Source organism: Entelurus aequoreus, linkage group LG05 (assembly GCF_033978785.1).
Source record: "Entelurus aequoreus isolate RoL-2023_Sb linkage group LG05, RoL_Eaeq_v1.1, whole genome shotgun sequence".
Lineage (NCBI taxonomy): Eukaryota > Metazoa > Chordata > Actinopteri > Syngnathiformes > Syngnathidae > Entelurus > Entelurus aequoreus.
In genome coordinates this window covers 59,015,296-59,040,815 of record NC_084735.1, presented here as the reverse complement: position 1 = coordinate 59,040,815, position 25,520 = coordinate 59,015,296, and the positions used below count along the sequence as shown (strand labels likewise).

Here is a 25,520-nt window from a genome sequence, read left to right as displayed (position 1 = left end):
TATTGATATGGTCGTACCAATCCAGGCAGTCACTTGTATGTTTGTCTTCAAGGTAATGTAGTGTGTGTGTGTGATAGAGTAGGTTACTCTGGATGCAGAATGCTGATCTGATAGCTTCTTAGGACAAGGACTTCGGTCAGACAGTAGGGCACAGAGAGGCTTTCAGGTACTCTTTAATTATAGAAGTTGGACAAGTTGTGTGTGTGTGTGTGTGTGTATGTGTGTGTGTGTGTGTGTGTGTGTGTGTGTGTGTGTGTGTGTGTGTGTGTGTGTGTGTGTGTGTGTGTGTGTGTGTGTGTGTGTGTGTGTGTTCTAAGGGGAACACATAGAAAAAATGATTAGGATACATTTAGGCAATATAATATAATATATGTATAATGTTATATATAACATAATATACTCTACAATATTTTGTAAAACACATTTACATGGTCTATTAAAACAGTCCATTAGAAATGAATGGAGAATAATCACTATTTATTTAGACAGTGCTCTAAACATGGTCTTTGTCGCTCTCTAGTGGTAGGATAGGGTAACTACCGTTTAACAGGAAGTATGTCGCCATTAAAAAGGGCGAACGTTGAGCTGGCGAATTATATCCTCATGAAGAAACATTGTTGCAAACAAACACTCAGTTAAGGCTACATTTAACACATTATAGGCATTTTAGCATTCATAACAGGGCTGTTTTCGCCGTATACTTACATTTTAATCAGAAACGCACACAATGCTGTTTACACAACCACCCACGCAGAGAGCACCACAAACAGGAAATTACGTCCCAGACTCGACCGCCAAAATAAGAGCACAGTAACCAAACATCTTAAAACTGCGTCAGAATAAAACGCTACAGCAGCTTCTTCTTCCTGGCTGGATGTGAATAAGAATACGTAGGTGAAACTTTTTTTAACTTGCTATTATAACCACCCTGATGTTATTTGTGCTATTAAGTAAATGGATTATACTTGTATAGCGCGTTATTACCTTCAAGGTACTCAAAGCGCTTTGACACTGTTTCCACATTCACCCATTCATACACAATGATGGTGGGAGCTGCCATGCAAGGCCCTAACCACAATTCATCAGGAGCAAGGGTGAAGTGTCTTGTTCAGGGACACAATGGATGTGACTAGGATGGCGGAAGCTGGGGATTGAACGGCAGAAGTGTGGTTACATACTTTGTAAGGGTCACTGCCCTAAAGGAACCCACAGTGTCCCTAGAATCCACTTTGAAACCCAAAGTAAAACAATCTTCAATCAAACAAAGACCACAGTGTAGGGAGAGTCGCTGGAAGTGAGGACATCTGTCTTAAGGTATAAATCAAAACAGGCCAAATCGATGTAAAACAAAATTATGCTAAAGTCTCACTTTTGTAATTTTCTGAAACCAGGCACCCCTGTAGCATTTAAGCCATGTCCACACGAACACGGGTAGTTTCAAAAACACATATTTGGGGTTAAAACAATCTCCATCCACACAAGTGTAGTCTGTCTACACACAAACACATACACCTGCTGTCATGCACATTTGGTCAAATCAGAAGCCTGTAAAAGCAACAACAGCTGACTTGGTGGCATTACACCTCTGTATTATGTTTATGTAGATCAGGGGTCACCAACACAGTGCCCGCGGGCACCGAGTCGCCCGTGAGGACCAGATGAGTCGCCCGCGGGCCTGTTCTAAAAAAAAAAAATTAAAAAAAAAATAAATTTAAAAAAAAAAATTTTTTTTTTTTTTTTTTTTTAAATTAAATCTACATAGAAAAAACACAAGATACACTTTCAATCAGTACATCAACCCAAACAACCTCCCCCATGCACACTCATCCACACCCACTCACACAAAAGGGGTTATTTCTTTTTGCTACCAATATTCTGGTTCCCACAACATAGACAACACATCTGCAAGGGACACAGTCCCTTAAGCACACATGATTGTATAGGCTGCTGGTCCACTAACATTTTCATTAATTACTATTTTTTTATGTAATTATTTTTATATTGTTTTACTTTCTTTTTTATCCAAGAAAATGTTTTTTATTTATTTATCTTATTTTATTTTATTTTTTAAAAAAGGGCCTTATCTTCAACAGACCAGGTTGTCAATGAAATTAGATTTGTTTAAAGGGTTTTTTAAACCAGGCCCAGTCCAGATAATGTCCAAGTCGGACTCAGCAACACACACCTTCATTCATGTACACAGAAAAAAATTAGGGAACACAACAGATTGCATATAATTTATAAACAAAATTACATTTTCAAAATAAGCATTTATGTACAGTCCAGATTATGTCCAGGTCACTCAAATTAGGGAACACAACAACAGATATCATATAATCTATAAACATAATTATACATTCAAAATAAGCCTTTGAGGACTTCTCATCTTTTTTTTAATGTTTTTTGGCATCATTATCGTTTTCAACCATGTAACTTTCTAAAGTTAGAAAATACTGAATAAATGTTTTAAAGAAAGTAATACTAAGTGAATATCTGTTTTTGGCCTTAAAAATAAACATTTTACAGAGTACTATAATTAAATTGACTAAATCATGATTGTCAATGAACTCTCCTAAAATAACAGAAACCACATTAAGCTTCATAAACAAACCAATCCTTAAACACATTTTTTCAACTTCCACCCAAAACAAAGACACAATATGACAATACCAAAACAAATGCAGGGTGGATTCAGGCTCCTGACAACAAAATCGGCAATCATCTGACTCTGTCATATTCCATAATTTTAACATTTTCCCTGTGGGTAAGAAGTTATGAATAATTTTAATTTGAAAATAACGATTTTGCACATCGATAGTGGTTTTATAGATTAGTTTGAATATGGCATCCCATGGCAACGGGCAGTCAAAAAAGTCCTCCCATTTTCCATTTGTGTTGTATGAGGCAGCCTTCAAAGATTTCTTTGTTAAATACAAATTATGTATTTTTCTATTTATTTTAGTTCCTTTTTGCCAACTACAATTTCTTATTAGAGGTTTACAAACTAATAATTTAGTAGTTCCATAATTAATTATTTGTTTCCATCTTTTCCCAATTACTCCAGTTAGTTGATAAAATGAAAAGCTTGAGCAAGCATCACCATACATAGCTCTAAATTCATCATACTTCATAATTTTACCATTCTCATTGATAATATCATTGACAAAAATGATTCCTCTTTCAAACATATTTTTCCAAAAGAAAGGCTTTCCATCTATTACAATATTAGAGTTCATCCATATTAACTGCTGCAAAATATCGTCTCTTTTTTCTGGCACATAAAATTGAAAACACCACTATGAGTGGATTGTTTCCTTTATGAACCCCGCCATGTTTCCCAGCAGACTCTCTGGGAGGGGATCACTTGTAAAAAAGGATACAATTTCTTTTGATACAGTACATGTTTTTTGTCCAACAGGACATTTGTGTACCACTCAATGTTTAAATACATCTTTGGAACAATTGATGCTTTTAAAGACAGACACATAGCTTCAAGGTTGAGAAGTTTCAGGCCCCCATATTCATACTCTTTGTACAAAACCTTTCTTTTAATCTTTTCTGGTTTGCCGTTCCAGACAAAATCGAAGACCCTCCGCTCATAAATCTTAAAAAAGTTTTGTGATGGAGCTGGTAATGACAAAAACAAATAAATAAATTGAGGAATAATTAACGAGTTGGCAATAGACATTTTACCATACAAGGTTAGGGATTTCCCTTTCCATAATTGCATAATTTTGTCCAGCTTTCTTAGTCGATTATCATAATTTACTGAGCCTAGATCTTCCAGATTTTCTGGGACAACAACACCAAGTATGTTAACTGGTCCATCTGTCCACAAAACAGGCACTTTGCATTCCATTCGAAAGGACGTTCCCTTTAGATTTCCGATCCTTAACATTTTACATTTATCATAATTAAGCTTAAGGCCAGATTGCTGTGAAAATATGTATAAAAGATTAAGAAGGTTCCGCAAACAATGAGGAAAAATCTTATCTTTGTGAATCAGCCTTTTCTGACATGAACTTCATCAAGAACAAACACAGAACACGCCTCACTGATGCACATCTGCAAGACTCACTCAGAGTTGCAGTGTCAAGTTACACACCAGAGTACAACACACTAGTTAACAGCATGCAATGCCAGGCTTCCCACTAACTGACAAAGAAACAGATAACAGATTTGGTGTCCAGTTCAAAGTGTGACATAATTTAAAAATTTGAGAGTTTACTTTTGTATTTTACATGAGTTATTATTTGTACAAACATGGTGCAAAGTAATTCATGATTTGTTAAAAAATGTTAGTGGCTAGCTAGTTAAAATGGGATATTGTGATTTCACAAGACTGTCTTAGAAGTGATCATTTGAAAAATGTGCACTTAGAGAAAATATAAAAATAAAGTGTTGCATATTGATATTTATCTGTTTCTGTATATATTTATTGTGAGAAATCATTAAGATGATCAGTGTTTCCACAAAGATAAATATAATTAATTATTAATAATAACAGAGTTAAAGGTAAATTGAGCAAATTTGCTACTTCTGGCAATTTATTTAAGTGTGTATCTAACTGGTAGCCCTTCGCATTAATCAGTACCCAAGAAGTAGCCCTTGGTTTCAAAAAGGTTGGTGACCCCTGATGTAGATGTACTAGACATACATAGACTGACCATATGTCCTCTTTTCCCGGACATGTCCTCTTTTGCGGGGCTGTCCGGGCTGGGTTTCTTAAATGCCTCAAATGTCCGGCATTTCGAGTTAGGGTTGCGTGTATTTTCAATGTACGTCCAGGGTTAAGAAGGGGTTAAAAACAAAACAAATTGTGAAGGTGTGCGCAGCAGCAGCATTCGTGAGGGAGGGGCAGAGAGAGCGGATTGATTGATTGATTGAAACTTTTATTAGTAGCCTGCACAGTACAGTACATATTCCGTACAATTGACCACTAAATGGTAACACCCGAATAAGTTTTTCAACTTGTTTAAGTCGGGGTCCATGTTAATCAATTCATGGTACAAATATATACTATCAGCATAATACAGTCATCACACAAGTTAATCATTAGAGTATAGACATTGAATTATTTACATTATTTACAATCCGGGGGGTGGGATGTGGAGGGGGTTGGGGCGGGGGGTTAGGGGGGGGGGGCAGACACAAGAGAGAGAGTGGAGAGACAGACAGAACACAAGAGAGAAGCCGAAACGTAAATGCAACTTCACGGATGATTTCCGGGAAAAGTATCGTCCTGGCCGTGACACATGGAAAGCAGAATGCACTGTGTGCAAATCAGGAACGTATATCTGTGGCAAATAAAGGGGCCAACGATCTACAAGTCCATATCGACACTACAAAGCACAAAACAGCTGTGCAGGGCGAGAGCTCGTCTGCTGTTTTTTGTTTGAATTTAATTAACTTGTTTTGAGCCATTATTTATGTTTACATTATATACAAGAGGTTATTTTGAATATTTCTACCTCTGCACTTTTTTCCAAAACTGTAAATGTTACAGAATTAAGTGTGACTTATTTTGTTGTACTGTCAAGCAGTGTTGGCGTTAACATACTTTTTGTGTCTTTTTAACGCATTGAAATCAGAAAGGACGCAGATTTTTATTTTTTTTTACCATTTGCGACAATGAACTAATTTTTTAAAGGCCCACGGCACATTCTAAAAATACTGTTAAAATAAACAAAAACATAACAAAAGTGAAATAAAATAAGCTTAAAGGTGAAATGTAATTTAGAAATAGTTGCAATGTTGACTAATAAAACAAAGCCGTTTTTTTTCTTTCAAACTGTCATTGCTCAAAACATAATATTGAATCAAAATCAATGTTATTATGAATTATTGACCTAAGGTTCCGATTACGTCACATCAAATATTCCACTTTGAAAAATATTTTTGGTGGAAGATTTTGCATATTTTGTGTGTTTGCCATAAAAAAACATAATTTTGTTTGACAAAAAAGGGCGGAAAACAAACAAACAAAAAAACAATATAAAAAAACAAACATTTTGAAATGAGGAATAGATCTGAAGTTGATTTAAGCGTTAAATATAAAATGTATGTACACCATTATCATCATTTCATGACCCAAGCAAAACACTTTTTACACTTTTATACTGAAATAAATACACCTACAACTTATTAATTAAAAACATAGAAAAAACTACCAGCAGCGGTAAAGTTCAGATCCATGAAGGAAAGAAGAAAGTGAATGAATGTTTATAACTGAATAAATTTACATATGCATACAAATTTGTCTTCTTTTTTTTATTATTTCTTTTAATGAATTAAGTAACGGTTATGACAACCTTTTTCCAAAACACAATATAGAATGTGAGATATAACAGGACAATGCATACGTTTATCATTTGTTTTCAAAACGCTTACAAAAAAGTGGGACCCTGAAAATTTACTGTGGGACCCCATTTTTATGACTTGATGGGGTCCCTGGGACCCCATTTTGAAAATTCCAAGCGCCAACACTGCTGTCAACAGAGGAGAAAATGTTTTTTATTTGAATAAATATATTATTTATAAAGCAAGTTCAAGTATCATTGGCAAATGTTCACCTAGTCCCGGGCCTTGGCGTGCTGCCCGCCTTGGCACGCATATATGTGTCCACTTTTTGGGATTTCAGAATATGGTCAGCCTAGACATACAATGACATGTACATTATCTTTACTGCACTAACACAGCAGAGCTCTGGGAATATTATGAACACCCGTGGAAGTTATTCAGCAACATGGTGGTATATTTCATGTGCAGTGAAATCAGCGCACACTAACAAGGAGCCAAGAAAACCCAAAGGTCTAAGTGCCTAAAGCACACACATGTGGGTGCAAAATTCTTTAGAATTTATAACGCATTTAATCATCAGTAAAATTATATATATGTGCAATAAAGTGTACATGTTCAGTTTTGGAAACGACAGCGCACAACCATGACGTCATCAGAGGAGTTAAAAGTTAAGTTAAAGTACCACTGATAGTCACACACACACTAGGTGTAGTGAAATTATCCTCTGCATTTGACCTATCCCCTTGTTTCACCCCCTGGGAAGTGAGGGGAGCAGTGAGCAGCAGGAATCAATTTGGTGATTTAACCCCCAATTCCAACCCTTGATGCGGGGTGCCAAGCAGGGAGATAATGGGTCCCATTATTATAGTCTTTGGTATGACTCGGCCGGGATTCAAAATCACGACCTACTAATCTCAAAGCGGACACTCTAACCACAAGGCCACTGAGCAGGTCTCCGTTTTTGGAACTCTTCACCTTGACCATTGTTGGAAAAAAGTCTGCGTTTTTAAGGATAAAAGCATGCGTTTGCGTGTGGACAAGTGGTCTAAACGTAGAGATAAGTACACGTTGTTTTTAATTATCCATGTTCGTGTGGCCATGGACTGCTTTTTTTGCTGCTTTGTAAGACCCGTGTCACGTGACTTCAAACCAGACCAGTTCAAAGACAGGATTGATTGCTTCAGTCTTAATTTACTGGAAATAAATCCCGAGTTTTTAAGTAACGAATATTTCTGCACTTAATTATAAAACACTGTATTTTAATAAACTAAATGTTCAAACACCAATGAAATTGTCCGCATAATTTGATGTAAAAACATTCAGTTAACAAGATTCAAAGGCAAAAAAATGTACATCCAGAAAAAGCTATTGTAATGAAGACACCTCCATAAACTGGGGCAAATAAATAGTACTACTGTCTATTTGTAATTAGGAGTAATGTGTGTTGCTTTGCAGACTTCTGTCAGCTGAAGTTGGATCCAATCTCAGCCTACAAGGAGCTTTACATCTCTGAGCACAGCAGAAAAGTCATCCGCACCAGAGACCTGCAGCCCTACGGGGATCACCCAGAGAGATTTGACAGCTTCGCTCAGGTTCTGTGCCGGGAGGCTCTGTCTGGAGGCCGCTTCTACTGGGAGATCGAGTGGAGCGGGGAGTTCTCCATCGGTGTGGCCTACAGGAGCATCAGCCGCAAGGGCAAGGGCTCCCTGTGTCTGCTGGGCTACAACGACAGGTCCTGGAGCCTCCTGTGCTCCGACTCGGGTTACTCAGCCTGGCACAACAGGGTGGACAAGGCCGTGAGTGGCCCCCATTCCCCGAGAATAGGCGTGTACTTGGACCACACTGCAGGCGTGCTGGCCTTTTACAGCATCGGCAGCGGGGCCATGACCCTGCTGCACAGGTTTGACACCACCTTCACAGAGCCACTGTATCCGGGCTTTGGCGTCGGAACCTCTGTCAAAATCTGCAACGTGAAATGAACTCTTATATTTCTGAGAAGATGTTCACTTCTTTGCTTTTGGAATATATATTTTTATAACTTTGAAACAAGTTACATTGTTTGCTATTTTCTAACGTGATGATCTAACATGTTTAACATTATTGGATTATCACTATTATGACTCACGCATGAATTCAATGTTAAAGCAAATATATCATTCCCGATATTGGCCTTTTCACACTTCATCTAACAAATATTTCATTGTATGCATGTTTGTTTACACAAGTCACTGAGTTATGCAAGATAGTTTTTAGAATCTGAGTAAATTAGAATGTTTTTCCCATTTATGTCACAGGAATTTGATTAATCATGTGACATTTTCTGGCTGAGGACATGCATTACAAATACTGTATATACATAAGCAATGTTGCCACCCACAGGCCTGTATGTGACATTACACAATATTTATGGAAATGTGATTAATGCGTTGCAATTATTTGTCCTAATGTGAAGAATATTCTTTGTCCTTTCACTTTGTTTTGTTTACTTAGAATGTCAAGAGGTTGTATGGCTGTAAAATATGAGGAACATGGATGATGGCAGCAGTTTGTACGTAATAGACATATTTTTATTGTTGCAGAAATAATGACAATTAAGTTCAGACATCATAACCAATAATTCCTCCTTTGCCGATGCATTCTCCAATGTAAAACCACATCAGCACTTCAGTGGCCACCAGCCCATTCCTTAGAGCATCCTGCAAGGGCAAAAAAAAAATATATAAGTTTTTTTCCCCCAGATGAAGCAAGTATGAAATCAAGAAGTGTGTTTAAGTGCAGTGAGCAAACATGATTCACAGCCTTAATGCGTTTTACACTAAAATTGGCCCGAGTGTGTGAATGCTTGTTTGTCTGGGTTGTCTCTGTGATGAGGTGGTAACTTATCCAGTGTGTACCCTGCCTTCTGGCCAAGTGCAGCTAGCATAGACTCCAGCCCCCCACGATCCCAAAAAGAAAAAAGCGATAGAAAATGGATGGATTTTAAAATGTTTATCTTCTTCAGTTTTAATTGGTAAAGGTTTTACAGTATTTTTTTTAATTAGAAGGTTCTAAGTGGCCTACACCTCTCGAGGAGACTGAAGTGTTTCAAGGTGTTTGGGTCACTACTGTGCACTTTTTATGACACTGTGGTGGCTTCTGCAGTGTTCCTAGTAGGGCTGCAACGATTTACGACATTGTCAACAAATATATTTGTCACCGACAATTATATCTGTCGGCAATAGTCGAGACGTCATCGTTCGTGTTTTTCCGTGCAGAAGTGGTTCAGCACCGCCACTCGCAAAAACATTGCCAGTGATAACATTATTCTTGTTAAAAACATGAATACATTGCTCATTTTGCAAGACCAACCTTGTTTTTATGGCAGTACATATGTGATACGCGAGCATTTAAAGCAGAGGCATGATGTCGGACATTTGGAGGGCGGAAACGGTCTCAGCCACAGTAAGCTTGTTAGCAACAAGTGTGAGACAAAATTGTGTGAAAAAAAGATTTAGCTATCATTTTAGCCAAAGTCAGCCAGCTAAACTTTGTCTACATCAATTCTAGTACTTTTTAAAGCAGCGTCAATTTGCAATGCCGTAAAAAAGGCCGACGCACGCACCAGATATTACACTCTTGTCTTGTGGCCTTTGCTTTGTTAGGACCTTCTCGACCACTGTGGATATCCGCCATTTTTGTTATGACACCAACAACAGGAAAATAAGTCTCGTCTCTCAATTCAGCGGCTGCATCCTTCGCAGTGCGTTATTGTGGGGTGCTGATGTCATTTTGATGTGCAAAGGCCGTCCCAATTCCAAAAGCTCCAAGTGTCCTTCGAATCCAGCCAACAAATGTGTCCTTTTCTTCCATCAGCAACAAGCGTGCATGCCGTGTACACGTAGCACGGTTTCATATCCCAATATCCTTTGTGCACTCAACTCTGAAAATGATTTTCAACATGGTGGCGCTGTGCGTAGCGGAAAGAGTGACTTTAAAATGTAAGTATAGCTTTATTTATTCATTTAAAACACCTAAAACCAGAAATGTCAAGCTGAGGTGACAGTAGTGATGTACATGTGTGTTAAAATAGGAGACCTCGACTATCATAATTTTGAGCGACCTGTGTGCTCTTTGCTCCTGTCTTTATGCCAAGGGATCGCCATATCTGGCCACTGCAGACTGATTTGTGCCCGGAGCTTTTTTCAACCTTTAGAAGTAAAGCTCTACATCTTTTGATTTGCTTTTTTAGACTGCAAGAGGTTGACTTAAATTATGTCCTATTAATGTGTGGCCGGAATACTGAAGTATTGTAAATATGTGCATCAATGTACCAATATTAGCTTTTGCTGGTTTTTTTGTACATTTGCATGTTTATTGAAAATGTTTACATCTATAAATGATTAATATGATGTGTTTTACTTTTGGGTTTTTTTGTGCAGAACAATCGAGGAGGACGTGAACTTGGACAAGTCAATTTAAAGGACAACAGACCAAAAAGAAATGACACAAAACACGTACATACCAGTTTGGACAATTTAAAAACAAAGTATTTATATAAACTAGGGCTGGACGATATGGACGAACAAGTATATCTCTATATATTTTTACTTAAACTCGATATTCGATATATTTTTGGGTGAAAGTATACATATAAAGATATTAATTTTTGAGCAAGATTCACTGAAATTGAAGTGAATGACAACTGTACTGTAAACAGTCAGTGGCACTTCTATTAACCCAGTTAGTCAAGCTGGGTATTAACAGCACAGAAAAGAAACTGTTTAAGTAGCACAGATTACATAACAAATAAGAGAAAAATATTCTTTCTACGTAAAATAAATAACATAGTTGTGCAAATAATACAAAATGTATCAAACTCAGATAAACAATACATTTGCAGGCAGGCACTTTTTAATATACAGTCGAAAATGTAATGGCCTGTCACACATGTACGGTTCTGGTCAGCGCCAAGTAAGTGACTACTTAATTGTGCGGCTATGATCTTCCTCACTTCGGCATAAAGTTTTGGCAGCATTTCTCGTGCAAAATATACCCGGCTTGGCAACTCGCGAACCGTTTTGATTTGGACTTACATGGTAAACAACTCAAAAATAATGTTTTATCCAGACGCATACATTTGTCCCAATGTGGCCAAGTAGACGCATTGTGGGTTTCCTGGACGTCGTCTACATCGCTAAAAGAAAAATCTAAAGAAGAGAATCCCTCTGCCATCTTCCACTAGTTTTTTAATGTATAAATAGCCTGCTTAAATATTCCTTCTGTTCTACGAATCTCTCGTCGTCATATGGGATGTCTGTTGGGACGGCGTGTCGCGGTTGGGAGAGTGGCCGTGCTAGCAACTTGAGGGTTCCTGGTTCGATCCCCACCTTCTACCAACCTCGTCACATCCGTTGTGTCCTTGAGCAAGACACTTCACTCTTGCTCCTGATGGGTCGTGGTTAGGGCCTTGCGTGGCAGCTCCCGCCATCAGTGTGTGAATGTGTGTGTGAATGGGTGAATGTGGAAATAGTGTCAAAGCGCTTTGAGTACCTTGAAGGTAGAAAAGCGCTATATAAGTATAACCCATTCATTTTCCTTCCTGGTTCGATGACCCGCCCTATCTTGCCTTTGATTGGCCTGTCCCTAATGTTTTGCCTTAATCTCAACCAATCGTGACTCATCATAGTAAACAACCAACCAATCATGGAAAAACAACGAACACAACAAAAAAGCGGTGTTTCATTTTAACGTGAAATAACTTATATCGATATTACGATATTTTCTTAATTCATATCTTGTTTAAAATATATCGATATATCGTACAAACTTGATATATCGCCCAGCCCTAATATAACCTATATAAATTATTAAACATGTGCTGAAACTGCAGTTGTGATTAATTTCCTGTGCCTTCATTGCAAATAATTATATAATAATAATAATAATAATAATATCCTATCCCAATTGATATCCCACACAATATTTATTATTACTGGCTATTTTGCAACCAATTTGACAAGATTAGAAAACTAGCTTAATTGTGAATCTATCTCAATTGTAAATCATATTAATAAAGTAACTGCTAAATAGGATTGTGTGATGTTGCTGTACAGATACACTGTGAGGACTCTTTCTATGAAATCATCTGGATTGTCTGCATGTTTTTTAAAAGGTCCATGTCCCACTACAACAACCATTCACAAGATAAAAATAAATCCACCATTAACAAATAGTTACGAAAAAGAGCTTTAAAATGCTTGTCAACACGTGACAACCATCTCCCATGATCGGTCAACTCTAACCGCAGGAAAATCAGACACCGGTGGTGCTGTTAGCTCTGAGCCGCTTCCACTAAAATATGGTGAAGGACCAAGAGAACACAAAAAAACAATTTGACATTCTTCTCTTAACTTCGCCATTGTTAAACTCTGCGCGACTGAGCAGCAGATATGTGGCGTAAATGTAAGGAGTGGAACAACTGATGTAACCAGGAAGTGTCCCGAAGGCTAGACCGTCCCAAACCCCTGCTGGAGGACTCTCGCCAGGACCCACACTTCGTCGACCGCATGGGCCGGGTCCTTGGAAGGATGCTGCTGCCGAATTGAGACACAGCTAAAGACTTAACATTTAAAAATCTTTATTATTACAAGTGCTAAACTTCATATAAAGTCTGCTGTTTTTAAATCTATTGTTTTAATTTTACTAGTATTGATAAAATGGATTGATTACTTTTTAAACTATTTTAGACCGATACTCTTTGAAAGGGAAACTTGCAAAGCACATCGTTGTCCCAATATTTTGGTACCGGTACCAAGATGTTTTTCGGTACTTTTCCAAATAAAGGGGAACACAAAAAATTGCATTATTGACTTTATTTTGACAAAAATCTAAATTAAACATATGTTTCTTATTGCAAGCTTGTCCTTAAAATAAAATAAAAACAAGACAACTTGCCTTTTAGTAATAAGTAAGCAAACAAAGGCTCCTAATTTAGCTGCTGACATATGCAGTAAAATACTGTCATTTTCCATTCTATTACTTTGTCAAAATTATTAAGGACAAGTGGTATTAGTTATTAATCAACTTGTTCATTTACTGTTAGAACTATCTGCTTATTTTCTCTTTTAACATGTTCTATCTACACTTGTGTTAAAATGTAATCACTTATTTTTCTGTTGTTTGATACTTTACATTAGTTTTGGGTGATACCACAAATTTGGGTATCAATCCGATACCAAGTAGTTACAGGATCATACATTGGTCATAATTTAAGTCTTCATGTGTCTAAGGACGTATTTCCTGAGTTTATAAACATAATATAAATGTTTCTAAAAACGAAAGAAGATTTTGTGATGCTAAAAAATATTGATGTAATCATAGTAGCATCAACTAGATACGCTATTGTACTTGGTATCGTTGCAGTGGATGTCAGGTGTTGATCCACCCATGGCATTTGTTTATATTCATGAACTACGGCGAGCTACGGTGTGTAGTGAAGCATGTTTAGCTATTTCTCGTCCTGCAGGGATGATACTTGTAAGAAACGGGGATGATACTTGTAAGAAACGTTCTTTATTTGTCCCCATGGAGGAGAGGATTAGTGATTTAGAAGTAGCTAAAACACTGCCGATTGCGGATGGACTTTAGCCGCTAGCTAACTAGTCATGTCTTAAAGCACCTCTTCCTGAGGGCGTTTCAGTGTTGTAACTTAACCTTTATCGTCAGTTTTTAAGCCAAAATGCATCCGTTCTCTCTTTTCTGTCTACACACGTTGTCAGCTTGTAAGTACTTTGTGATTGTGCGCTGTCGAACATGTTCGTCTGCTCGTAAAACCAGCAATGACAAGACGTGACGACGACCAGGGGGGACCGGTACTTTTCAGAGGCGGTATAGTACCGAATATGATTCATTAGTATCGCAGTACTATACAAATACCAGTACACCGTTCAACCCTACCGAGCACAGATCAATCTACTTGTAGTTAAGGAATATAAATCGATATATCGCTCAATCATTACACTTCTATTAGATGACCGCCGCAAGATAAGATGTTGATTGAAACATATATTCAAAAAAGAAAAAACAACCTTTTCACCTGACATTATCAGTATTTTGAAAGAGTTTAGTCAACTCTACCACGAAATTCACAGACATGTGCATAAAATTGTAGTCAAAGTTTTCGTTATGTAAAATGGATTTATAGATTGTGCTGATATCCATCCATTCATTCATTTTTAACCGCTTGTCCCTCTTGGGGTCGCGGGGGTGGCTGGAGCCTAGAGCTGGGCGATATATCGCGGGTTTGTCTCTGTGCGATATAGAAAATTACTATATCGTGATATTAGAATATACGTTCTCATGCAGTTGCTTTTAGCTGCGGGCATTACACTACAGGCGTTTCCCACTGTCTTTTCTCTCCATCTCACAGAGACTTAAATCTAGCGCACCTGTCGCGCGTGCAACGTCATATGCCCTCGCGGAGCAGAGCGGTAGCGGCATTGGTAACATTAGCTGTGGTGGTAGCGGTGCGGTGCGAGTGGTAATACGAGAGAAAGAAGGTGAGAATCTGGTAACAAATGAAGGAAGAATTAATTCCCAAGAAAAACAGCACGGGGTCCATCGTCTGCCGGTGGTTTGGCTTCAAGCGGCAAGATGTTGAACAGACAACCATAATATGTCAAGTATGCAGCAAAAGTGTTGCTACAAAAAGTAGCACCACTGCTAATTTGTAGCATCATTTGAAAAGTCACCCGCTAGAGAATGAAGAGTGCTTGAAACTCTGCATGTCAACATCTCCGGCTGGTGCCACACCCCAAAAAATGCCCAAGCCAGATTTCCAGATCAACACCATATGAAAAAAATAGTCAACAACAGAAGATCATGTCCGCAGTAACCTCCCACATAGCGAAGGACATACACTATTTGATGTATATGCAGCTAATTTTTATTTGACACTTATTGAAATATCTAGTGTGACATCATGCACAAAAGTGCACTTTATTTGTTTTAAACTATTGTAGTGGTGTTCTGTACAAAAAGTGCACTTTAATTTAAGTGTTTTGATATTTCATCTTAGTGACATCATGCACAAAAGTGCACTAATAGCTTGTTTTAAAATGTCTGTGACAATCTAGCACTTTCTGTTTTGGAAATTACATGAATGTTTGTGCCACTGCTTAATAACTGTTTAATGCAGTTTTGGTATATTGACTTAGTTGTGATTTCCCTCTCTGCATGGAAGTTTAAAATGAGCATATTAATGCAGTATGAGCAAGACTGTTTTAATGTAGACACATAGAATCATCATACTGGTGTGATTATATGCATCAAGTGTAAATTCAAGGCAAAATATCGAGATATAGTGTAAAATATCGAGATATTAATAAAAGGCCATATCGCCCAGCCCTACTGGAGCCTATCCCATATATAGTCAAGAGATTTATTAACATCGATGTATACATCCATTTAAACGCACCTTCACTGTTGTTTGTCCGAGACGTCCAGACTGGAAGGCCTTGACCAGGTTAGTTGCCCCCTCGATGGCCTTGGGGATCTCGGCTGGGCTGGGTGGAACAAGTTCAACGCGAGCGTAATACCAGAAGGTTGCAAGCCGAGGTTTGGAGTAGGAGACAGCGGCTAAGGGATGACGACAGCATGTTAGCATAACGAGCCTGACACCAACAAGCTTGCTATCCGAGGTTTAGTGTAGGACAACAGCGGCTAAGTGATGTTAGCGTAACGCCACGGAAACTACTAGAGCTACTGTTAACACTGACCTTTCACCCACGGATATCTACGTGTATTTAGTTATCCTTGACGGTAACCAACCCCTTTAAAAGTACTGTGGATAGATAATGATATTCTAATATCTAGCATAACTATTCAGTTAGCCTTAAGCTAGGTCGTGCTAAGTCTAGGCACAACGCGAGTAAATAGCGAGGTATAATTGGAACAACATTTGTACCAATAACACCCAATAAATGGACTTACCGCTAACCAAAGTTGGTACTTTGGCGACCAGTTTCTGCGCTGCCTGTGCCATGACGTGACTTAAAAGAGCACGTAGAAGAAAAGATCCTACTAGCTGACTGAATGTCACCTCCAGCAGAAGGACCTAAGCTACAGCTGTCTATAACAATGCCTGTACAGAAATAAGCCAATGCAGCGAGAGCTGCCTGACACCGCGCCTGTACCGAAATAGCTCAATTTCGTACCTACAACGACAAAAATTATGTTGCTTTCAAATTACAAATCACGAGTTTGCTATTTATGTCATCTTGATTCTTATAAACCGATGCTCCTTTAGCTACATGTAATTTTGCAAATTGTTGAACTTTTGAGCCACAGCACCTGATTTCTTTCAAGGCTCAATACAGTTTAGTATACAAAACTTGATTTAAAATGTATTTTTCAGGTAATTTCATGTATGTTTGCTCATAGCCTAGTTCTGGGGTCTATAGTAAATTCATGTACCGGTATGTTTGCTCATAGCCTAGTGCTGGGGTCTATAACCATCGGTGTTATCATGATTTACACCATACTTGCCAACCTTGAGACCTCCGATACCGGGAGGTGGAGTGTGGGGGGCGTGGTCGGGGTGGGCGGGGGCGTGGTTAAGATGAGAGTATATTTACAGCTAGAATTCACCAACTCAAGATTTCATATATATATATATATATATATATATCAGTGACGTGCGGTGAGGTTCATGGCTGGTGAGGCACTGACTTCATCACAGTCAGGTTTACAAACATATGAACCCTAAAGAGTATCTTATTCACTATTTGATTGGCAGCAGTTAACAGGTTGTGTTTAAAAGCTCATACCAGCATTCTTCCCTGCTTGGCACTCAGCATCAAGGGTTGGAATTGGGGGTTAAATCACCAAAAATTATTCCCGGGCGCGGCACCGCTCTTGCCCACTGCTCCCCTCACCTCCCAGGGGGTGATCAAGGGATGGGTCAAATGCAGAGGACAAATTTCACCACACCTAGTGTGTGTGTGACAATCATTGGTACTTTAACTTAACTTTAACTTTACACATACAAACTGTAGCACACAAAAAAGCACATTTAATTTAAAAAAACGTTATTATGGTCTTACCTTTATGTAATATATTGGGTTGGAGGCAATAACCAGGCGAGGTGATGAAGTACGTCTCCAGAACAGACTCAACACACTTGACGTCAAGTGCGCAACACCACGTAAATCGTTGGCCAACCAAAAAGTAACCCCAGTACGCTATAGCCAACATTAACCAGGAGATGGCAACAGACAAACATAGATCACTATTACATTCCTCCCCTTTTAGAAATGTACAAGTTACTCAAAAGAAATAAACAACCCAACCAAAAAATGCAGCACCTCAATAAGAAGCCAAAAAGTGCAAAAACAATAATGTTCGTGTTGGAGGAGTTGTGAATGAAATATGGAATCCGTGCTGCAGTCTGCAGGTGTACCTAATGTTGTGGCCCTGTCATTCACAACTCCTCCAACACGAACATTATTGTTTTTGCACTTCTGGCTTCTTATTAAATAACTTTTTTAAATAGATTCAATCTTGCACGTGGAAAGTTTAAGTGTGGGCTTTAGTTGATATAACACTCCCGTCAGGGGGTGCATTCTACGGCGGGGGTGCATTCTCTACCACCAGGAGGCGGGATTACTGCGAGCCTCACACAGTGCGTCTTCGCAGCAGTTTTATGATTGCTCAGCACAAGAAATACGTTACACACATACAGTTGTTGACAAAATACACTGTACATTATATACCTCAGCTAACTAAACTATGGAAATGTATAATATAGTTCATATACTGTCTCACTGCACAGCAGGCCAGCAGTTAGCCGAGTCCGCAATCCATGTTGAGGCACAACTGAGTGACGTGCCTCAACTGGCTGCTGAACACCGCAACGTCTCTTCAGTATTTGAACGGCAAATGTGAAAATTCAGCGATTTTGAATACAAATAATCTAAAACTGGTGAAGTTAAATGGAAAATAACTTTATAGTATAATCACTGGATACATATAACAATTTAATAATTTTTTTTTCTTTTTACATTTTTTTTCTTTCCATGATGGCAGGTGAGGCGGGGCCTCACCTGCCTCTAGTGATTGCACGTCACTTATATATATATATATATATATATATATATATATATATATATATATATATATATATATATATATATATATATATATATATATATATATATATATATATATATATATATATATATATATATATATATATATATATATAATGTATAAAATACTTGACTTTCAGTGAATTCTAGCTATATATATATTTTTTTTTTAATTATATATATAAATAAAATACTTAAATTTTAGTGTTAATTTATTTTCACATATACACACACACATCTTTGTCTCGGCATATGTTACACCATCGGGTCTCCATTTTGCGAGGTGGCCCATAATACTGGGCTGTGAACGGTGCTGCGCTGCCGCCGCTTTGTGCTTCGCTGTCCGTTCATGACTGAGTATATCATTTCGGCCACCGTGTTCAATGGAGAAGTCTGTTCTACAAAATTTACAGGCAACATATCCCCTTCGAACTGTCCTGGATGAACTGAAATTCTTGTTTCCATTCGTTTTGGAACTTGCACGCGTATTTCTTCATCTTGCTCGTCGACGGCGTCGCCATGTCTGTAACTTCCTCGTTCTTCTGCTTCGTCTCCTTGTTGTGTGCGCAGTTGTGCACTCTACTCTCTAAAAGCTGTAGATGTTATGACGTCATTGGGCAGGCAAGCTGTTTATATTGTGGGAAAGCGCACGTGAGAACAGGCTGTCCCCACTCAGGTCCGCATTGAGCTGGAGGGGGCGTGGCCTCCAGCTCCGGCTGAATTCCGGGAGTTTGTCGGGAGAAAATTTCTGCCAAGAGGTTATTGGGAGAGGCGCTGAATACCGGGAGTCTCCCGGTAAAACCGGGAGGGTTGGCAAGTATGATTTACACACCTTTGACTATAGGGGTCTAAAACCAATCTATCCATCCATTTCTACCGCTTGTCCCTTTCGGGGTCGCGGGGGTGCTGGAGCCTATCTCAGTTTTTGTCAAAAAGTCTGGATTTTTTTCTAAGTGTCAAAAAGTCGGAAATGTTTTTGTTAAGAACTCTGGATTTTTTCCAAGTCTCAAAAAGTCTGGATTTTTTCCCAAGTGTCAAAATATCTGGATTTTTTCTCAAAGTCAAAAAATTTTGATTTTTTTCTCAAAGTCAAAAAGTCTGAATTTTTTCAAAGTGTCAAAAAAAATCCAGATTTTTTCTAAATGTCAAAAAATCTGGATTTTTTCTAAATGTTAAAAAAATCGGGATTTTTTCTCTGTCGGAAATGTTTTCGTCAAAATTTCTGAATTTTTTTGTAAGTGTCAAAAAGTCATAATTTTTTCGAAGTGCCAAAAAGCCAGATATGTTTTTGTCAAAAAGTCTGGATTTTTTTCTAAGGTCAAAAAGTCAGGATTTTTCTAAGTGTCAATAATCTGGATTTTTTTCTCAAAATCGAAAAATCTGGATTTTTTTCCAAGTGTCAAAAAGTCGGAAATTTTCTGTCAAAAAATCGTAAATTTTGCTGTCAAAAACTCGGGATTTTTTCTAAGTATCAAAAAATCTGGATTTTTTCTAAATGTCAAAAAAATCTGGATTTTTTTCTCAGTGTCAAAAACTCGGAAATGTTTTCGTCAAAAATTCGGAATTTTTTCTAAGTGTCAAAAAGTCGGGATTTTTTTCTAAGTGCCAAAAAGTCAGAAATGTTTTTGTCAAAAAGTCGGGATTTTTTTGTAAGTGTCAAAAAGTCTGAATTTCTTTTGTCAAAAAGTCAGGATTTTTTGTAATTGTCAAAAGTCTGACATTTTTTTGTCAAAAAGTCTTTTGACATTTTTTTGTCAAAAATTCGGGATTTTTCTAACTGTCAAAAAGTCTGATTTTTTTTGGTCAAAAGTCTGGATTTTTTCTCAGTGTAAAAAAGTCTGGATTTTTTCCAAGTGTCAAAAAGTCAGAATTTCTTTTGTCAAAAAGTCGTTAAAACCATCCGTCTTATTATCATGATTTACACCCTTTTGACTACACTACATGAGTGGAAAGCCAATCAGAATCGGAATACGCTTTTTTGGCCAAATATATTTAACACACAGTAATTTGACTGGGTAGACTCTGCTCTTTGTTCAATGTAAACAATAAATATTAACAAATTACTAAAAATACAAAAGTACTTAAATAACTAAAGTGTGCAAGGCTAATGAATGAATACAGCAAACAGCAAAAAAAACCATGACGTAAACGTGAGTTGGTACATTCACAGTGACAGATTAGTTCTAGAGTTATTTCACAGCGTTAATCAGATTAATAGCTTGGTGAAAGAAACCAGAGGACAAACATGTGCAGACGTTGTACGCCTGCTGGCTCTGTGAGACAAAACTGAAATCTAAAAAGAGCCCCATTGCTAATAGAATGCAATGTACTATATACAGTGGTAACTTAACTTGCTGCTAACATATTTTAGTATTTTCACCATGGGTTGAAGTATTTGTAGCAGGTGCTGTTTGGGAAATAAAGAGTTAGATACATGTTGTTCCTGGATGGGCATGTGTCGGACGCTGCGGTGTCCCGAGACGGATTCTCGCTCATCCGCATGGACTGGACGTTGGCCGGGGCTGGTGGTTGGCCTGGGACGGAGTCAGCTCTCTAGTTGCTTTGCAGGGTCTGTTCTTGTCTCTGGCCGTGCTGTTCCCCAGTAGCTACAGCGTTATACGTTACACGTGTTGAAATATGTTAAGTTTTTTTCTGTTTGTCAATGCATAGTGCAATTGTATGTGCGCAATATGTACAATTGCACATTATGTATTATTGCTATTTTTTGAGTTTTTTGTTGTGTTTTACTCTCTAGCTGCTGAAGTGGGGCAGCCGGTCTCTGTGCTCTTTTCTTGTATGTCCTTCGTGTTTCCCTTTCGTTTCTTATAACAAGATAGCGTAATGTTTCTCTCGTTTCTCATACTAAGATGGTGCAGCGGATGGCCGCCACAGTATTGCACTCTCTCGTAGTTGTTGCATTTTTTCTTTATTTCTTACATCGAACAAAAAGTGCAAAGTTTACCAAGTCAAATTTTTTCCATGTTAAACATGCTTGGTCAATAAAACTGATTCTGACATTGCCTGGAATAGACTTTTCCAAGGAGGCTGAGGAGTGGGATCACCCTCTAATTGGAGCACACCGTCTGGTCTAGGGGGACCACCACTTCATCCACCCATCCAGACCTTCTGTTCCCAACTTTAATTTCCATGCAATGTTTAAGAAACGTGTCCCACTACATCCAGGGCCTAAATAAAACTTGGTCCGCCACAGAGCCTAGTCACAGACGTCCTCAGCCACAGTGATTCATATCTTCAACACTCTTGCTTCCTCTATGGAAGGTGAGTCTGTGGGGTCGAGCGGGGCCCTCTAGTGCCTGATATCTTCAGTTGAGGTCAGCACTAGGCCTCCGTCCCCACTGTGTGCATTGCAGACAAGAGCACTGATTCCCCTTTCTGAGATATCAGTTTGTTCAAAGCTGACCAAAGATCATGCTCCATGGCTCACCTCATGCGCCCAAGTTATTGGTTTGAGCACCACCAATGGCGCTCAACGCTTGGTCTGCCGGTACCTGTCAGCTGCTTCTTACGGCCCATTCAGAGTCAGCATTTCGACTACAAAGTAAATATTACTACAAATAGAACTGCGTTTTAGGGTGTCTAGGTGCTAGCATGGTGGTTGTTATGGCTATACTGTGGTTATTCCTGAAGTCCACTAACACCGTATGGGTTTTGTAGATCGTTCATCCCACTCACCCCTCCAGGTCACATTATTGATGCCATGATTGGCATTGATATCTCCCAGTAGGACTACGGAATCACAAGTAGAGATGCTGTCCAGCACCCCCGATAATCCCAAGAAAGCTGGGTACACTATAGACTACAGTTTTAGTGCTTATGCACAATGCACAAATGAGCCCAAGAAAGCTGGGTACACTGGACTACCGTTATGGTGCTTATGCACAATGCACAAACGAGTCAGGACCCTTTCTCCAACCCAAAGGCATAAAAAAGTAACCTTTCTTGGGTACGCTGGACTACCGTTTTGATGCTCATGCACAAACGAGTCGGGACCCTTTCTCCAACCCAAACGCATTGGAAAGTAACCCTTTAGTTTACTGGGGGTGACTTCAACATATCAGCAGCACAGCTGGGTTGTGGGTCCAACCCCCGAAGAGTTTGGTTCCAGAACCCGACCTTATCTTTGTTTCATGAGACGTTGCACATCAATGGACATAAAAATGTAAAGGCCTACTGAAACCCACTACTACCGACCACGCAGTCTGATAGTTTATATATCAATGATGAAATCTTAACATTGCAACACATACCAATACGGCCGGGTTAACTTATAAAGTGCAATTTTAAATTTCCCGCCACACTTCCGCTTAAAAACTTTTTATTATGCTGACGTATGTGTGTGACGTCACGAGGACAAGGGAAGTATTCGGAGCCCGAAAAATCCTATACACAAAGCTCTGTTTTCATTTCATAATTCCACAGTATTCTGGACATCTGTGTTGGTGAATATTTTGCAATTTGTTTAATGAACAATGGAGGCTGCAAAGAAGAACGTTGTAGGTGGGATCGGTGTATTAGCGGCTGGCTGTAGCAACACAACAAGGAGGACTTTGTTGGATAGCAGACACTAGCGCCGGCGACCTCACCTTGACTTCCTACGTCTCCGGGCCGCCGACCGCATCGTCGATCGCTGGAACGCAGGTGAGCACGGCTGTTGATGAGCAGAGGAGGGCTGGCTGGCGTAGGTGGAGCGCTAATGTTTTTATCATAGCTCTGACGAGCTCCCGTTGCTAAGTTAGCGTCGTTAGCAACAGCATTGCTAGGCTTCGACAGGCGTCGAATACACATTAACCGTGTATTTACATGTCCAGTGTTTGGTTCGGTGTCTCCTGATAGTAGTATTGTTGAACTTCTGTCTATCCTTCCAGTCAGGTATTTATTTATTTAGTGTCTATCTGCATTTGAGACAGATGCTATCACGTTAGCTCATGCTAAAGAGCTTCGTCGATGTATTGTCGTGGAGATAAAAGTCACTGAATGTCCATTTCGCCTTCTCGACTCTCATTTTCAAGAGGATATAGTATCCAAGGTGGTTTAAAATACAAATCCGTGATCCACAATAGAAAAAGGAGAGAGTGTGGAATCCAATGAGCCAGCTTGTACCTAAGTTACGGTAAGAGCGAAAAAAAGATATCTCTTGACCTGCATTCTAGTCCGTCACTCTATAACGTTCCGCATCCACAAATCTTTCATCCTCGCTCAAATTAATGGGGTAATCGTCGCTTTCTCGCTGAACTGCATTCTAGTCCGTCACTCTAACGTTCCGCATCCACAAATCTTTCATCCTCGCTCAAATTAATGGGGTAATCGTCGCTTTCTCGCTCAAAATATCTCTCGCTCCATTGTAAACAATGGGGAATTGTGAGCAGCACTACCGCTTGTGACGTCACGCTACTTCCGGTAGGGGCACGGGGTTTTTTTTATCAGCGAGCAAAAGTTGCGAACTTTATCGTCGATTTTCTCTACTAAATCCTTTCAGCAAAAATATGGCAATATAGCAAAATGATCAAGTATGACACATAGAATGGATCTGCTATTCCCATTTAAATAAAAAAAAATCATTTCAGTAGGCCTTTAAATGTGCATTTTGTAGCCAGGGACTAATTTCAATCTGTGGTCCCCAGCAGGTTTGTAGTACACACAACAACAAAGTTCATTAAAAATAACTACATTTAATATATGTTTCACATTGTCTTTGTCCAGCTACTCAGGCAAATCATATTGTTGATGTAGATGCCCATATTCGCTGTACATATTTACTTTACAAAAGAAGTGTGGGATACTTCTCTTGTTGCCTTATTTGTATTTGACTTTAATAGATTTATATTATTTGGCGCAGCTAGACCGGAGCAGGAGGGGATAGAAAGAGAAAAAAAGACTGCGGAAACAAGAGGGGGATAAGACAGAGAGAAAACAACAACAAACACAACAAAACAATAACAACCACAACAGTATCAGCAAATACAGTATGTAACAATATGATAGTATAAGTGATAGCAAAGAAGCAGTTAGTGAAGTAAATATTAATAACACAGAAATTACAATGATTATTACACTACAAATGGAGCAAGACAAGTACCAATAGAAATAGCACTATTGATAGTAAATAAAATCAATAATTACCTCTATTATCAACAATACAATTGTTTCAAATGCAACAATACATATATGTAATAACTTGAAATACAAAAGAAAGCAGATAGAGGGGGAAAAAGAGAAGCGTACTGCATTAACCTTGTAGATTGTTATAGTACAAATAGGTTAAGCTTTGTCTGTGTGCTGGTTACCCATGTTCGATGAAACTAATTATATGTTTGATGAAACGTGATTATATGCATATGTGTTTGTATATGTACAGTATGTGTATATGTATGTTTGTACAGAATGTACTGTATTTATGTATGTGGGAGTATAAATACCTATGTATGGGCTTGAGTACCTTTGTGTGCACGTATGTATGAATATATGTATGATTGTATATACGTACAGTATGTATAATTGTGTGTATGTGAGTAGGTATGTGCATTTGTATGTACAATATATTTGTCCCAGTGTGTGCGGGAGCCAAAGTACAGCCCCAGCCACCCAGAAAACCCAACCCAAAACGCAGGTGCGGCGCCCAGGGAACAAGGAACCACCGGCCCCACGCAGCCAGGCCAGCCAGTGACAGGAACCCCAGAGCTGGACCAAGTGTGCCGCCCGGCAGGGCCAGAAGCAAGCCATAGAGAGACGCGCCTGACAGAGGACAAGGCACGGGAGAAGCAGGGGACCACGCCCCGCCCGAGGGCCCCAGAGACTTCCCACAGCCGGACGGGAAGACCGCCCCCGCCCCACCAGCAACCGGGCCCCCACCTTTGAAAAATACCGATACCGTTATTTCATCTGAATGCCGCTGTGCGGCGGTGACTACAGAGTCGGGGCACATGGTCCCCGAGCCAACACCCGCTCCAAGGCTGGTCCCCAAGCCAGTTCCAGCACCCAGACCTGTTCCCATACCAGTACCAGCAACCAGACTGGTTCCCGTACCAGTACCAGCGCCCAGACTGGTTCCCGTGTCTACACCAGCACCCAGACTGA

At 39.1% G+C, this 25,520-nt stretch overlaps 2 protein-coding genes across 4 annotated transcripts in view; one reads left to right on the top strand and one right to left on the bottom strand.

Moving 5' to 3' along the window:
- The window catches only part of ftr82 (finTRIM family, member 82), a 32,145-nt gene extending 21,541 nt beyond the window's left edge, over positions 1-10,604 (top strand). For 2 of the 3 annotated variants that reach the window (XM_062048461.1, XM_062048460.1), the window contains one exon: positions 7,756-10,603. In XM_062048461.1, the coding sequence (XP_061904445.1) occupies positions 7,756-8,279 (524 nt within the window). In that variant the 3' untranslated portion in view covers positions 8,280-10,603. Of the gene's footprint in view, positions 1-7,755 lie in introns of all 3 variants that reach the window. The other variant, XM_062048462.1, reaches the window with a different exon arrangement.
- On the bottom strand, positions 8,846-16,435 carry atp5l (ATP synthase, H+ transporting, mitochondrial F0 complex, subunit g). The gene is made up of 3 exons (XM_062048463.1): positions 16,270-16,435; positions 15,755-15,915; positions 8,846-8,996 (listed from the first exon to the last, which is right to left on the bottom strand). Exons 1-3 carry the CDS (start codon positions 16,319-16,321, stop codon positions 8,898-8,900), a joined length of 312 nt encoding a protein of 103 aa, XP_061904447.1. The 5' UTR covers positions 16,322-16,435; the 3' UTR covers positions 8,846-8,897.
- Between the last annotated feature and the right edge of the window lie 9,085 nt (positions 16,436-25,520).

What these genes read in the sequence shown, in the direction of transcription:
- atp5l (XM_062048463.1), bottom strand. Translation starts at nt 16,321, where the DNA reads ATGGCACAGGCAGCGCAGAAACTGGTCGCCAAAGTACCAACTTTGGTT. An exon ending in AGTACCAACTTTGGTTAGCG is followed by an intron (nt 15,916 to 16,269) that starts GTAAGTCCATTT and finishes GTCATCCCTTAG; the next exon opens with CCGCTGTCTCCTACTCCAAA. An exon ending in TCGGACAAACAACAGTGAAG is followed by an intron (nt 8,997 to 15,754) that starts GTGCGTTTAAAT and finishes TTGCCCTTGCAG; the next exon opens with GATGCTCTAAGGAATGGGCT.